Below are 12,290 nucleotides of genomic sequence, written 5' to 3' on the forward strand. Positions count from 1 at the left end.
CTCTCTCTCTCTCTCTCTCTCTCTCTCTCTCTCTCTCTCTCTCTCTCTCTCTCTCTCTCTCTCTCTCTTCCCCCCCCCCCCCCCTGGGCCACCCACAGCAATGGAGAGTGCCATCACGTTGTGGCAGTTCCTGCTCCAGCTGCTTCTGGACCAGAGTCACAAGCACCTCATCTGCTGGACGTCCACTGATGGAGAGTTCAAGCTGCTCCGGTCCGAGGAGGTGGCCAAGCTGTGGGGGCTGCGCAAGAACAAGACCAACATGAACTACGACAAGCTTAGCCGGGCCCTGCGCTACTACTATGACAAGGTGACGCTGGAGAGAACCGACCCCGCAAAAAGAGTCCAATAAGGAAAAATAATAATCGGAAGGAATGGGGAGATATTTTGCTGATTTATTATATGTATGACAAATCGGATGAATTTGAACAATGGCCGCCATGTTGAAGAGCGTAAATGTCTTTATAAGTATAATAGTATGGTAAATATTGTATAAAAAGTCTATCAAAAATGTTCCGACATTTACTTCGGTACAAGCGGTTCAGAAGTCTGAATCTGTCCCGTTTCATAGAGTTTCCCTTTCCCCATGGCTCTGTTGGGAGTTCACCTCAGGGAGTGGCTACCTCAGCCCAGCCTCTGGCTCCAAACGGAGCGGTAGGGTGTAGAGCAGTATAGAGACAGAGCCGGCAGTCGCTGACCCCGCCAGTGCAACGTGTTTTCTTGTTCAAGCATCTTGATTTGATGTCCCTCTCACTGGTAGAGATAAGAAGAGCCACGTGTTGTGTGATCGGGAACAGAGCATTTATACTGGGGTTTTGTTCGACAGAGTGTGCCCCTCTTTTTATTTTCTGATTCCGAAACAAACTCAATATGAAGTGAGGCGAAGACCTTGCATATAGGCTTTGGCTCATGCAGGCATTGCAGATAGATATATGTTCCGTTCTATTGGAAGACATGATGGCATATTATGTGTAGAAGTGTTTCCGTCAAGGTTTAACTGCAATAAATAAGATGAAACGAACAGGAGTGCTTTTATCACCGTTCAACACTAATATATAGTACAGTTGAATCCCTTCAGTGCTGTTCGTTGGGTTTGTTTATTCTCTCAAAATGCGTTATCATGGTGTGTTCGGAGGGCAGACACCAACGTTAATGACTTCAGGACTGCACTTTCGGAACGCAACATTGAGCGTAGACTGAAGTGCAATTGATCAAGGCCTGCTGCCTCCTAACCATTGCCCACCTCTCGATCCCTGGAAAAGGGATCTCTCCTATCTGCTCTCGCTGTTACTCTGATTAAGGTCAATGGACTTGACTCGACTAGCGGAGCCTTTAAGACAGGGGTCACCAACACAGTGCCCGCACCATGGCGCCCGCAAGGACCACATGAGGCGCCCGCAGGCCTGTTCTAAAGATAGCCCTACTCATTCTCGAACAACTCTTACCCACCTTTTTTTTAGTCATTGTTGATAATTATTGTGAGAAATCATTAACATGACTTGATTAATTAACATGCCTTCACATAGATGAGTATCATTCATCATTAATAGCAATATATATAACTAAAGGCAAACTGAGCAAATTAGTTATTTCAGAAGAGTGTGTACAACTGGGTGCCCTTCGTATGACCCAGTGCCCATGAAGTAGCTCTCAGGTTCTAAAAGGTGGGTGACCCCTGCTTTAAGATCGAGCCGTCAATCAACCCTCGGTACTCGTTGATGTATGTACTCACACTCAGGCTCCGCCTCTCGTCCTCTCACAGAACATCATCAAGAAAGTGATCGGCCAGAAGTTTGTCTACAAGTTCGTGTCGTTCCCGGAGATCCTGAAGATGGACCCGGCGGCCGTGGAGTTCGGGGGCTGCGGCGGCGGCGGAGGCGAGGACCCCGGCGCCGGGCTGTCGGAGGGGGAGGGGGGTGAGGAGGAGGAGGAGGGGGCGGGGCTCCACGGGGGCCGCAACGGCTACCTCCACTCCGGCCTGTACTCCTCCTTCACCGTCAGCTCCCTGCAGCACTCGCCCCAGCGCCGCAGGGCCGTGAAGACGGAGCCCCGGGCGGACCCCTACGACGAGGGCCCCTCCTCGGTCATACGCTTCGTCCCCAACCGCGCCTCCTCTGGCAGGGGCCCCCCCCGCAGCCCCCCGCCCGCCCCCGGCGAGCTCTACCGCTCCTTCCACCCGTCCCCTCGGCAGGTCCGCACCCCCTCCTCCTCCTCCTCCCCCGCCTCCTCCCCCTCCCCGTCGACAAGCCCCGCCCTCAACCTGTGGCGGGGGCGGAGCCCGGCGCCAGAGACTGACCAATGGGAGCAGAGCGTGCAGCCTCTGAATCTGTCGTCGGGCCAGAGGGACCGGGAGCGGCTGCACGGCTTAGGGATGAGCAACGCCTCCTCCAAGAGCCGGAAACCCAGAGCCCTGGAGATCCTGGCCCCGCCCCTCCTGCTGACAGGAAGTGACATCGGCTCCATCGCGCTCAACAGCCCAGCGCTGCCCTCAGGCTCCTTGACCTCAGCGTTCTTTGCTGCACAGGTATAACTATATAACGTATTAAATATTATATCTATATAGGCACATCACATAGGTAGACAACCAGGGATACATATAATAATTAGTACAATATTATAACAATAATGATATATATATATAATATTGTATTATTTTATATATATATAATGGTATATACTATCTATTACACAGGTAGACAATAATATATATGATGATACATAATAACATATAAAAGACTCACACCGTGTCTTTTAAATATTATTCTAAAAAGAAAAGGAAAAGTAATTATTTACAATTTCAAACACATATTATATTGACTAAAAAATCATGGACAAAATGGACATCTTCTCATTCTCCCGCCGTTTCATCAAAATATCTTATAGGCCGCCGCTCATGCCAACTAATGTATTATATTACATTACATTAATACAGCTGACGCTTTTGTCCGAAGGGTACTACAATATGTGCATTCAACAATGAAGACGTAACAGTGCAAACATCATTTGGGCACATACAATTCATAATAAGCCAAGCAGCTGCTTCTAAAAGCTGCAATGTAGAAACAAGAGATAGTGAATTTTTTTTTCAGCTGTGCTGATGTCAGCGGTGAGCTCCGTCTACACTACACAGGACAGCAAACATTTGAGATTTGGTTGAACGGCTGCTATGTACAGGGAGTGGCAGAGGAGAGCACTGGATGGGCTGGATTCAACATGTAGCACCAAGTACTACATGTTGAATCCATACATAGAAACACAAACACACACAGACATAGAAATATACATATACATACTACCATATACATAAAGATATGTTGTATAATATATAAAACGCATACACACATCATACAGGTAACATTTAATAATATATACTATATATAAACACATCGAAGTACACAAACACACTCACATCGCACAATATATAAACATATACACACACCAAATACATATTATACAAACACACGCATCACACAATAAATAAACATTTACACACCAAGAACACATTACACAAACACACCCATCGCACAATATATAAACACATACACACCAAGTACACAATATATAAACATGCTAAATATAAAAAGTGCAAATGCTAAATATGCAACCATGCAAACACATGTCATACAACAGATATAAATACACACACACACATCCAATGCAGAGTAAACAAACACACAGATATGCTCTGCCGAGCACACTAAACCAACGCACACACACTGGACAAAGGGACTAAAACACAAAAACACACACAGGCACAAACGCAATCGCACAAGCACAAACGCACGCACAAACACAGACAAAACACACACGCACGTGCACCCCCACACACACTCATGCAGGGAGGGAGCTGGCAGAGAGAGAGAAAGAGAGAGAGAAGTAACGCCTGAAGAAAGAAAGAAAAAAACAAGTGAGAGTTGTAGACAGGGAGGGAATGGAAAGAGGTGAGCGGAAAGGGGGGGGAGGAGGGGGGGGGGGGGGGGGGGGGGTAGGGGAAGGGAGGAGCGGTCGCTAAGTAAAGCCATATGTTCCCCTGAAAACGTCCTTAGTCAGGCCCGCGTGCATCGGCCCAAATTTCATTCTCCGGAGGCATTATGAGAAAAAAGAGAAGGACTTTAAACTTCATTCAGATGTAAATACTACTTAAGTAGGGTGAAGTATTTTGCTGGCACGTTCCGCTGGACGGCAGTGAGTTGAAGCAGAAGAGAGGCAGAGAGATTCCATTCCCCCTCCCCCCCCCCCCCCCAGCCCCGGGCACATGGTGGTGGCTTGAGTTGGAGTTGAACCCACAACCTTGAGTTTATGGGCTAGGGAGACTGTGTGTGTGTGTGTGTGTGTGTGTGTGTGTGTGTGTGTGTGTGTGTGTGTGTGTGTGTGTGTGTGTGTGTGTGTGTGTGTGTGTGTGTGTGTGTGTGTGTGTGTGTGTGTGTGCGTGCGTGCGTGCGTGTGTGTGTGTAGTGAAGTTGGGACATTGTTTAAATGCTACAGTAAACACTTATAACCCGAAGTGCTTACGGATCCAAGAAGGGCAACGCAATCCAGACCCCGTCCCCCCCACCCCTGTTAGACCCCCACAGACCCCCCACCATTAGACCCCCCGACCTCCCTCAGCCCCACTAGACCCCAGACCTCAAGCATAGCTTGGAAAGAGACAAGATAAAGAGGGTAAAAAAGTAATTTGTAATTCAAACCCTGTGTGTGTGTGTGTGTGTGTGTGTGTGTGTGTGTGTGTGTGTGTGTGTGTGTGTGTGTGTGTGTGTGTGTGTGTGTGTGTGTGCGTGAGCTCAGTAAGCCAGTCTCATAAAGGAGTGTTTACAAGAGGACACTGCCCTGCCACCTCATACAGACACACACATACACACAAACACACATGCACACGCACACACACGCACACCCACACACACTGCTTAGTAGGAGGGAATGACGGCATGCACAGACACTGAAAGGCATGGCGTGTTACGCTCTTATTTTGACACTGTAAACATCATGTCTCTCTCTCTCTCTCGCTCTCTCTCTTTGTATCCCCTGTAAACATAGTCTCTCTGTCTGTCTCTCTCAAATGTTAGGGGGTAAGGGTTAGGCATTTACCTTTCAATTGCCAATCATATTAGATTAAACAATACAAATACAAATCTACACAGAGTATATAAAGTGAGGTAGTGGTTGGAATGGGAGTTTGCTAATCTCTCTCTCTCTCTCCCTCTCTCCCTCTCTCCCTCTCTCTCCTCCAGACTTCCTCAGGCCTGTTGTTCGCCCACAGTCCGCTCCTCTCTGGGCTCCATTTCCGGGGCAGTCTGAGTCCCCTGGGGGCCCTCAGTCCTGCCCACCTGCATGGGCACACGCCACTGTTCCAGGTAACACACACGCACACACTCATGCATACACACACACACCCTCTCTCTCTCTCTCTTGCTCGCACAAACACCCACACAAACACTCTTGCACACACACACACTCGCTCGTGCACACACACTCGCTTACACATTGGAATTTAACGTCCCCATGAAACGCTTACGGAGCATGGTTTGATGCAGAATGTTGATGCACTTCCTGTTGAAACAGGAAGTTAGGTCCAGGGGGTGTTGACTGTATTTTTTTCTTAAACCCTAACCCTGTTGACTTAATCGTTGTTGCTTAGTTTCATTTGGAACAATTAAAAAATATCGAATTTTTGTATTTAAATATAAATATATAGCTTTCGTAGCTTAGTTTCGGGCTTGCACCTTTCAAGCGTCCGGAAGCTTAATAAAACGTAACAGTGCTACTGGGGCAGAGCCATGCGTGAGCAATGCAGGAGGAGGCTGGTGGTTGGTGACTACAGGAGTACACTGATTCACTGCGGGCTTCTTTCAAAATAGGCTACAGATGTTTCCTCTCTGGTTTGGATGGGGGGGGGGGGGGGGGGGGATGGCAGCTTCCTGTTGGCTAGGCGTTGGTGGTGGAGCTGGTGGGGGTGGGGGCTGGGTGCGGAGGTCAGGCAGCTCCGCCCTGTCTCCTGTCAGCCAGTCATTCGCAACAGGAAGTGGGTCTATGCAGTCTCCCATGATGCATCACCAGCGGTCATGGTCGGGGTCTTAAACAAACACACACCACACATCTATGACCACTGAATTATTAGGGGGGGGGGGGACCACCTTAAATGTATGGACAAAGTAGAACTTCTCTTTGCTAATTTCCTGTTTTTGTTTGTCATCTTGATTTGTAGTTTCCAACGCTGGTGAACGGAACCTTCGCTCTGCCCATGCCCACCTTGGACCACTCCCCCCACCTGCTCCTCTCCCACAGCCCCCACACGTCCTGATCCCCCCCTGGGCTCCGGGCCAGGCCAGGCCAGGTCCAACAGGTCGCCACAGGTGGAACCCGGCCACACCAGGCTGACCTGGCCAAACTGGGCTAAACCAAACCAAAGTTGGCCAAAGCAGGCTAAACCAGGTCAAACCTGGTTAAACCAGGTCAAACCAGGCTAAACGAGGCTCAAGAGGGCTAAACTAGGCCTCACTAGCCCAAACAAGGCTAGACTGGGCCCTGCTAGCCTGGGTTAGGATACATTAGAGCTGAGTCCACTAGCCTTTAACACCTGCCCACTATAAAAAAAAGACACTTATAAAAGCACTCATCTGTCTTTGGGCTGTGCCTTCGTCATCATCATCATCATCGTCGTGGAAATGCGTTTCAATTGCATTAACTTCAAAGTGAAGAATAAAACCCAGGCTTCATTTTGAAGCTCTCCTTCTGTGAGGAACTTTAATTTTCAGTTAACTTTTCTAAGTGTTTACTGTCTTTTTTGTTTTTATTTTTTTATTCGGTCATCTTAAAACGAGAACATGTTTGTTATCCAACACAAACAATGTGTTGAAACAATCTTTTCCAAAGTGGTCCCAGGCCCGAGTGATTCCTAGGATCCAAGCAGATGACCTGCCAGACAGAGGGCCACACATCAGAACTCTCTGTACAACGTTCTGTGGTGATTTTTTTTGCATCGCTTTGTGTAAATGTATTTGAGGCTGTGAAATCGTCTTTTTTCTAGCCATGTTCTTCTATGTGTTTTCTTCTTTTTTTTTTACTATAACCTATGCACTGCTTTCCTTGTTACTCTGTCTTGGCTGTGCCTCTTGTAAGAATTATGTAAATGTGTTCAATCCAAATAATTTCCTCGACAAAACCCCATGTCAATATTGCACAAAAGCTTTTTGTAAAACAGCTTTGGTTATTTTTTATATAAAGGAATTGATTAAAAAAAAATGTATTAAAAAGGAGCTTATTTTGTTGTTGTTGCTAAGTTGAGGAACAAAGATTCTTTAAATAAATATAAGGCATTGAATGCTCTTCAATATTACAGTTGTAACAGACGTGTGTGTGTGTGTGTGTGTGTGCGTGTGTGTGTGGGCTTGTGGTTGCGAATGTGATACCACCGTATCTGCTTCAAGCAGCAGCAACATGAAAGACAAAGACTTGCTTTTTTTTATGAAACAGACTAAATTTACTTCTGATGGTTATGAGAAATAAATAGATCCAGTAAAAACGTACACCGCCACATCTTGTCCGCTGCTGTCATCGAATCACATCAGTGTCTCCGAGATAATGCGAGAAAAAAAACAGCAGGTATATCTTTCGAACAAACTCGCACACACACGCACGTACACACAAACATGTCAAGTCAGGCCATTCATACACTTAAAAAAGTACATTATTACAACAATAATAATAATAATAATATTTAGTAGTAGTTGCAGAAGTCCCCCATACTAACATGCACTTATCCTGCATTTGTGCTGTCAGCCATTTTTCATTGCAAAGTTTCAAGGTTGGGACTGAGTATCTCATTTTCTAAAGCCAAAGGTCTTTAGTCTCTTAGGCGGGGCACGGGACCCAGATCAGTGGCCCAGTTATTTGAAAGGCCTATAAAACGGCGGCGTTTGACGGCCTGACTGCTACCTTGCAGGATGAGAGCATCGTGACCTGGGACCTCTGCACTCGCCACTTCTGCAGCATCAGCATCAATTGCAGACAACACAGCCCCCTGTTAAGACTAACATTTCAATTTGAAATCTATTATTTTTAATCATGTGTACAAATGTTCAAAGATTGAGTTGCGTTCTTGAGTTTCGCAAAACCACATATATTTTTTTTGTTGTTGTTTGTTGTCATTTATTGTTTATTCCTCAGGCCGACTTAGCATGCCACAATGACACAGCGGTTCACAAAGAAAGGTCGAAGGACGCCGACATAGAGAACACGTCTAAATAATACTGTCCGGTCGCATCGAAGTCGTCCGACACGGAGGTGACGCGGACGCCCGTGCTGCCCTTTTCGGTCACAGTCCTCGCCGCCCCCCGATTGACCGCCAGGGGCCGGCCAATCAGAGAGCATTACAGTTAGCGTCAAAATAAAAACAATTATAAAACAAACAGTAGCTTTAGTCGATGACCTTCGAAGAATCTGCTAGTTGCATAAAATCTCCTGGAGTGAGAGGGGGAGGGGGGGGGGGTCAGTTCCTGCCGAACATCAATCTTGCGGGTTTCCTGCCCCTGGCTTCCCCGTCACCACGGCAGCAGGTGGAGGGGGTGTTCAAACTTGGAAGCATCCCTTGCGTTTCGTTTTCGATGACAATGTACAAGTGTCGTCCAATTCTGCCGCCCTCGGCTGACAACACACAGCCATGGCTCCAGCCCCCCTCCTCCAGCCCCCCCCCCCCCCCCCCCCCCCCCCCCCCCCCCCCCCCTCCAGCCCCCCCCCCCCCCCCCCAGCCGCTCATCAGCTGGGATGATACCTACTCTTCCACCCCAGTCGCCCCCCCCCCTAAACCCAACCCGTACTGCGGTCCCGAACCCCCAGAAGAGAGCAGAGTCCCTGGGGGGTCGGGATGGAGCAGTGGCGGAATGTTCTGGAGGAGGGATGGAAGGTCAGAGGGGGATTCGGGTCCTTGTCCCGGTTCGGAATGTTTTCCACACGAGTCACGCGTCATGGGAATCCAAGTCGTTTTTGCGCCCCGACTCGCCAAAGAAATCCATAATATACGTTTTTTAAATATCTAAAGTAGGGACCGAACCAAAAGGCGTTCGATCCCCAAACACGAGGGCGAGCACGACGAGAGCATTAGGAAAAACGTTGCGTTGACGTTTCCACGACTTGAGTCCATAATTTAACCATTAGAACAAAACTAAATAACCTTAGAGAATCAAAGTGAACAACAATAAAATATCTGCATCGACCTGCCGGCTGTAGACCGCCACGACTCTGGTTCACATCATGTCAACACACACACACACATACACACACAGGCACACACACACACACACACACACAGGCAGGCAGGCACAAACACAGGCGCACACACACACACACAGGCACACACACACGGCATGTAAAATACATACAGTAGTAGTTTAGCAGCAAAAACACCCCTTCGCATGCATGCACACACACACACACACACACACACACACACACACACACACACACACACACACACACACACACACACACACACACACACACACACACACACACACACACACACACACACACACACACACACACACACACACAAATTTACACAGATCTACGTACAAGCATTGCAATTTGAACACTTTCCCTGGTTCCACTCCAGTCATTCTCTCTTCCTGTGTTCCAGGGAAGGGTGAAAGATTTGTGTGTGTGTGTGTGTGCGCGTGCATGTGGAAGTGGGGTGCCACTATCCTCTTCCTCTGGTCAGGTCGATGATCTAGAAGAGCATGCTCTGTCTCCTGTTGATCTTTCCGTTGCCTTGGAAACAATGGAGGAAAGTAATGACAACCTTAATACAATTACACTGATTACACAATAACTAATCACATCGTAATAAAGGTACCAGTTTAGATATTGGAAGTTAGTTAATTATAAATGATCATTGCATTGTGTGTGTGTTGTGGATCAAGTGTGTGTGTGTGTGTGTGTGTGTGTGTGTGTGTGTGTGTGTGTGTGTGTGTGTGTGTGTGTGTGTGTGTGTGTGTGTGTGTGTGTGTGTGTGTGTGTGTGTGTGTGTAATCCACCCACTAGAGTCTGGGTAGGAAGAGTTCCTATATCCAGGGTCTCGTTGCAGCTGAATCTCTTTGAGCGTGAATATCGATATACCTGCAATGCAAAACAGTATTCAGGAGAACGATGGGCAAAACACAGCTCTACAAACATACAACATATGAATAGGAGGAGGAGGAGATAGGGAGATGGGGAGATGAGGAGGAGGAGGAGGAGGAGGAGGAGGAGGAGGAGGAGGAGGAGGAGGAGGAGGAGGAGGAGGAGGAGGAGGAGGAGGAAGGTGAAGAGAAGTTTGAGATAGAAAGATGAGGAGGAGGAGATGGGGGAGCAGGAAGATGAAGAGGAGGAGGACACACACACACACACACACACACACACACACACACACACACACACACACACACACACACACACACACACACACACACACACACACACACACACACACAGAAGGAGAGGAGGAAGAAGACGAAAAAGAGGAGGAGGAGGTAGGAAGATGGGGAGGAGAAGATAGAGGAGCAGGAAGAGGAGGAGGAAGACAAAGAAGGGGAGGAGGAGCAGGAAGATCGCCACGGTAACGTACTCTCATGCAGTGTGGGGACTCGGAGGCCGAGGCTCCTGAAGTAGCCGTGCTTCATGGCCTCCTCCGCCGAGATCCTCTTCTTGGACTCAAACTAGAGGGGTGGGCAGACCAGAGATGTCAATCAAAAAGGCCCACAATAGAGTGACCAATATAAATCTTTGACTGCCTTTTCCACCTTAGCTGCTGTTGTGAAGTGACTGCAAAGTGTTGCTTTTTATTACCGCATACAGTTTTTCCTTCTTTAAAAGGCGTCAATCTTTATTTGAATGCAGCAAACCAACGTTCTCTCCACTTCATAGATGTTTAAAATAACCTCAAAAATCGAGCAAAATCTCGACCGGCTTCAAACTATGCCCACGATAATGTGTACAAAAAACATACTTGCCTCCTTTTGGCTATAAACGGTACTGCATTGTATCAATCAATAAACACAGGCCTATATCTATTCATAATACTATCGACAGCTCCATGGAAACCGATTACCACACAGGGCTAGACATAAACACCGCTAAAGGACCAACGAAAGCTGCCACACCTAACACCAACACCCTCTGTTCACACATTCAACGTTTGCAGAACAAAGATTATCACAGGGGACTCACTTTTAAAAACGACAACAGCAACTCGATGCCTTCTGTATCCAGTCTGTGGAGAGTAAGAACACAAAGGAAATCGTGTTCATTGCACAGAGACGACGCGGCCATCAGACTAAATGAAAACAATTATGGTCTGTCAACGCGCAATTAAAAGCAGACGGCCATTATCATCGTTAAGTGGCTCGACCGAAACCAACGCATAACCGCTAATTCACGAACGGCCGACGTAGCGCAGGGATACACATCCCAACATCATCGCGACGAGTGAAACCGTCAATGGGGCTGTGGGTTTGTGGACGTGTGCGCCGCGTTGGACGGCGGTGTGTTGCGTTGGGATGTGTGGCCGATGGATGTGAGACAGGGGGGACAGTGGAAACAGGAAGCGGGCGCGTCGGTGTGGTCGGCGTTGAGGCGAGAGGCTGCTCGGGGGGGACTTCTGGTGGGAATACAGGAGCGCACAGGGGAGGAAGGAAGCCCAGAGGCTGTCTCTGAAATGTTCCACAGGATATCCTGCCAATGTAGCAGCGCTCTCGAATGAGTGTGTGCGCGCACATGCGCACGTGCACCTGCCACACAAAAGATGCCAAAACACATAGACGCACCCACGCACGCACGCTCGCACACACAAACACGGCCACCGACAACCACACACACACACACACACACACACACACACACACACACACACACACACACACACACACACACACACACACACACACACACACACACACACACACACACACACACACACACACACACACACACACACGCGCGTCTAAGTACGGGCCACACGGGAGTGGTACCTGGGTGCGTGGTTGATGAAGGGCTGTGGTTTGTATTTGGGGAACTTGTAGGACTTGAACTCTTCTATGCTCGTGATCCCTGGCCAGTTCTCCTCGGTCGGTGTGCCTGTGAAACCGCCACGTGCGACACACACACGCACACACACAAACACACACACGTCAATAATGCCGCTCTACAGCTACACAATGTCATGGCTTCAGAATAGCTGGAACTCGTTGACCAGAGCGAGGATCCGGTAGCTTGTTATTAAAGGACCACAGAGAATGTACAATAACCATTCAAACCATTGTGTA

At 48.1% G+C, this 12,290-nt stretch overlaps 2 protein-coding genes across 3 annotated transcripts in view; one reads left to right on the plus strand and one right to left on the minus strand.

Annotated features, from left to right (window-relative positions):
• elk3 (ETS transcription factor ELK3) overlaps positions 1-7,520 on the plus strand; it is a 10,070-nt gene extending 2,550 nt beyond the window's left edge. Inside the window, exons 2-5 of the mRNA XM_030342477.1 lie at positions 99-307; positions 1,760-2,521; positions 5,226-5,348; positions 6,200-7,520. Of these exons, the coding sequence (XP_030198337.1) occupies positions 101-307; positions 1,760-2,521; positions 5,226-5,348; positions 6,200-6,295 (1,188 nt within the window). The 5' untranslated portion in view covers positions 99-100 and the 3' untranslated portion in view covers positions 6,296-7,520. The remainder of the gene's footprint in view (positions 1-98; positions 308-1,759; positions 2,522-5,225; positions 5,349-6,199) is intronic.
• Positions 7,521-8,903: 1,383 nt separating this feature from the next.
• cdk17 (cyclin dependent kinase 17) overlaps positions 8,904-12,290 on the minus strand; it is a 35,636-nt gene continuing 32,249 nt past the window's right edge. The window contains exons 13-17 of one of the 2 annotated variants that reach the window (XM_030342476.1): positions 11,997-12,102; positions 11,197-11,239; positions 10,595-10,685; positions 10,030-10,107; positions 8,904-9,759 (exon numbers count right to left, since the gene is read on the minus strand). In XM_030342476.1, coding sequence (XP_030198336.1) covers positions 9,719-9,759; positions 10,030-10,107; positions 10,595-10,685; positions 11,197-11,239; positions 11,997-12,102 — 359 coding nt within the window. In that variant the 3' untranslated portion in view covers positions 8,904-9,718. The remainder of the gene's footprint in view (positions 9,760-10,029; positions 10,108-10,594; positions 10,686-11,196; positions 11,240-11,996; positions 12,103-12,290) is intronic. The other variant, XR_003974082.1, reaches the window with a different exon arrangement.

Source organism: Gadus morhua, chromosome 19 (assembly GCF_902167405.1).
Source record: "Gadus morhua chromosome 19, gadMor3.0, whole genome shotgun sequence".
Lineage (NCBI taxonomy): Eukaryota > Metazoa > Chordata > Actinopteri > Gadiformes > Gadidae > Gadus > Gadus morhua.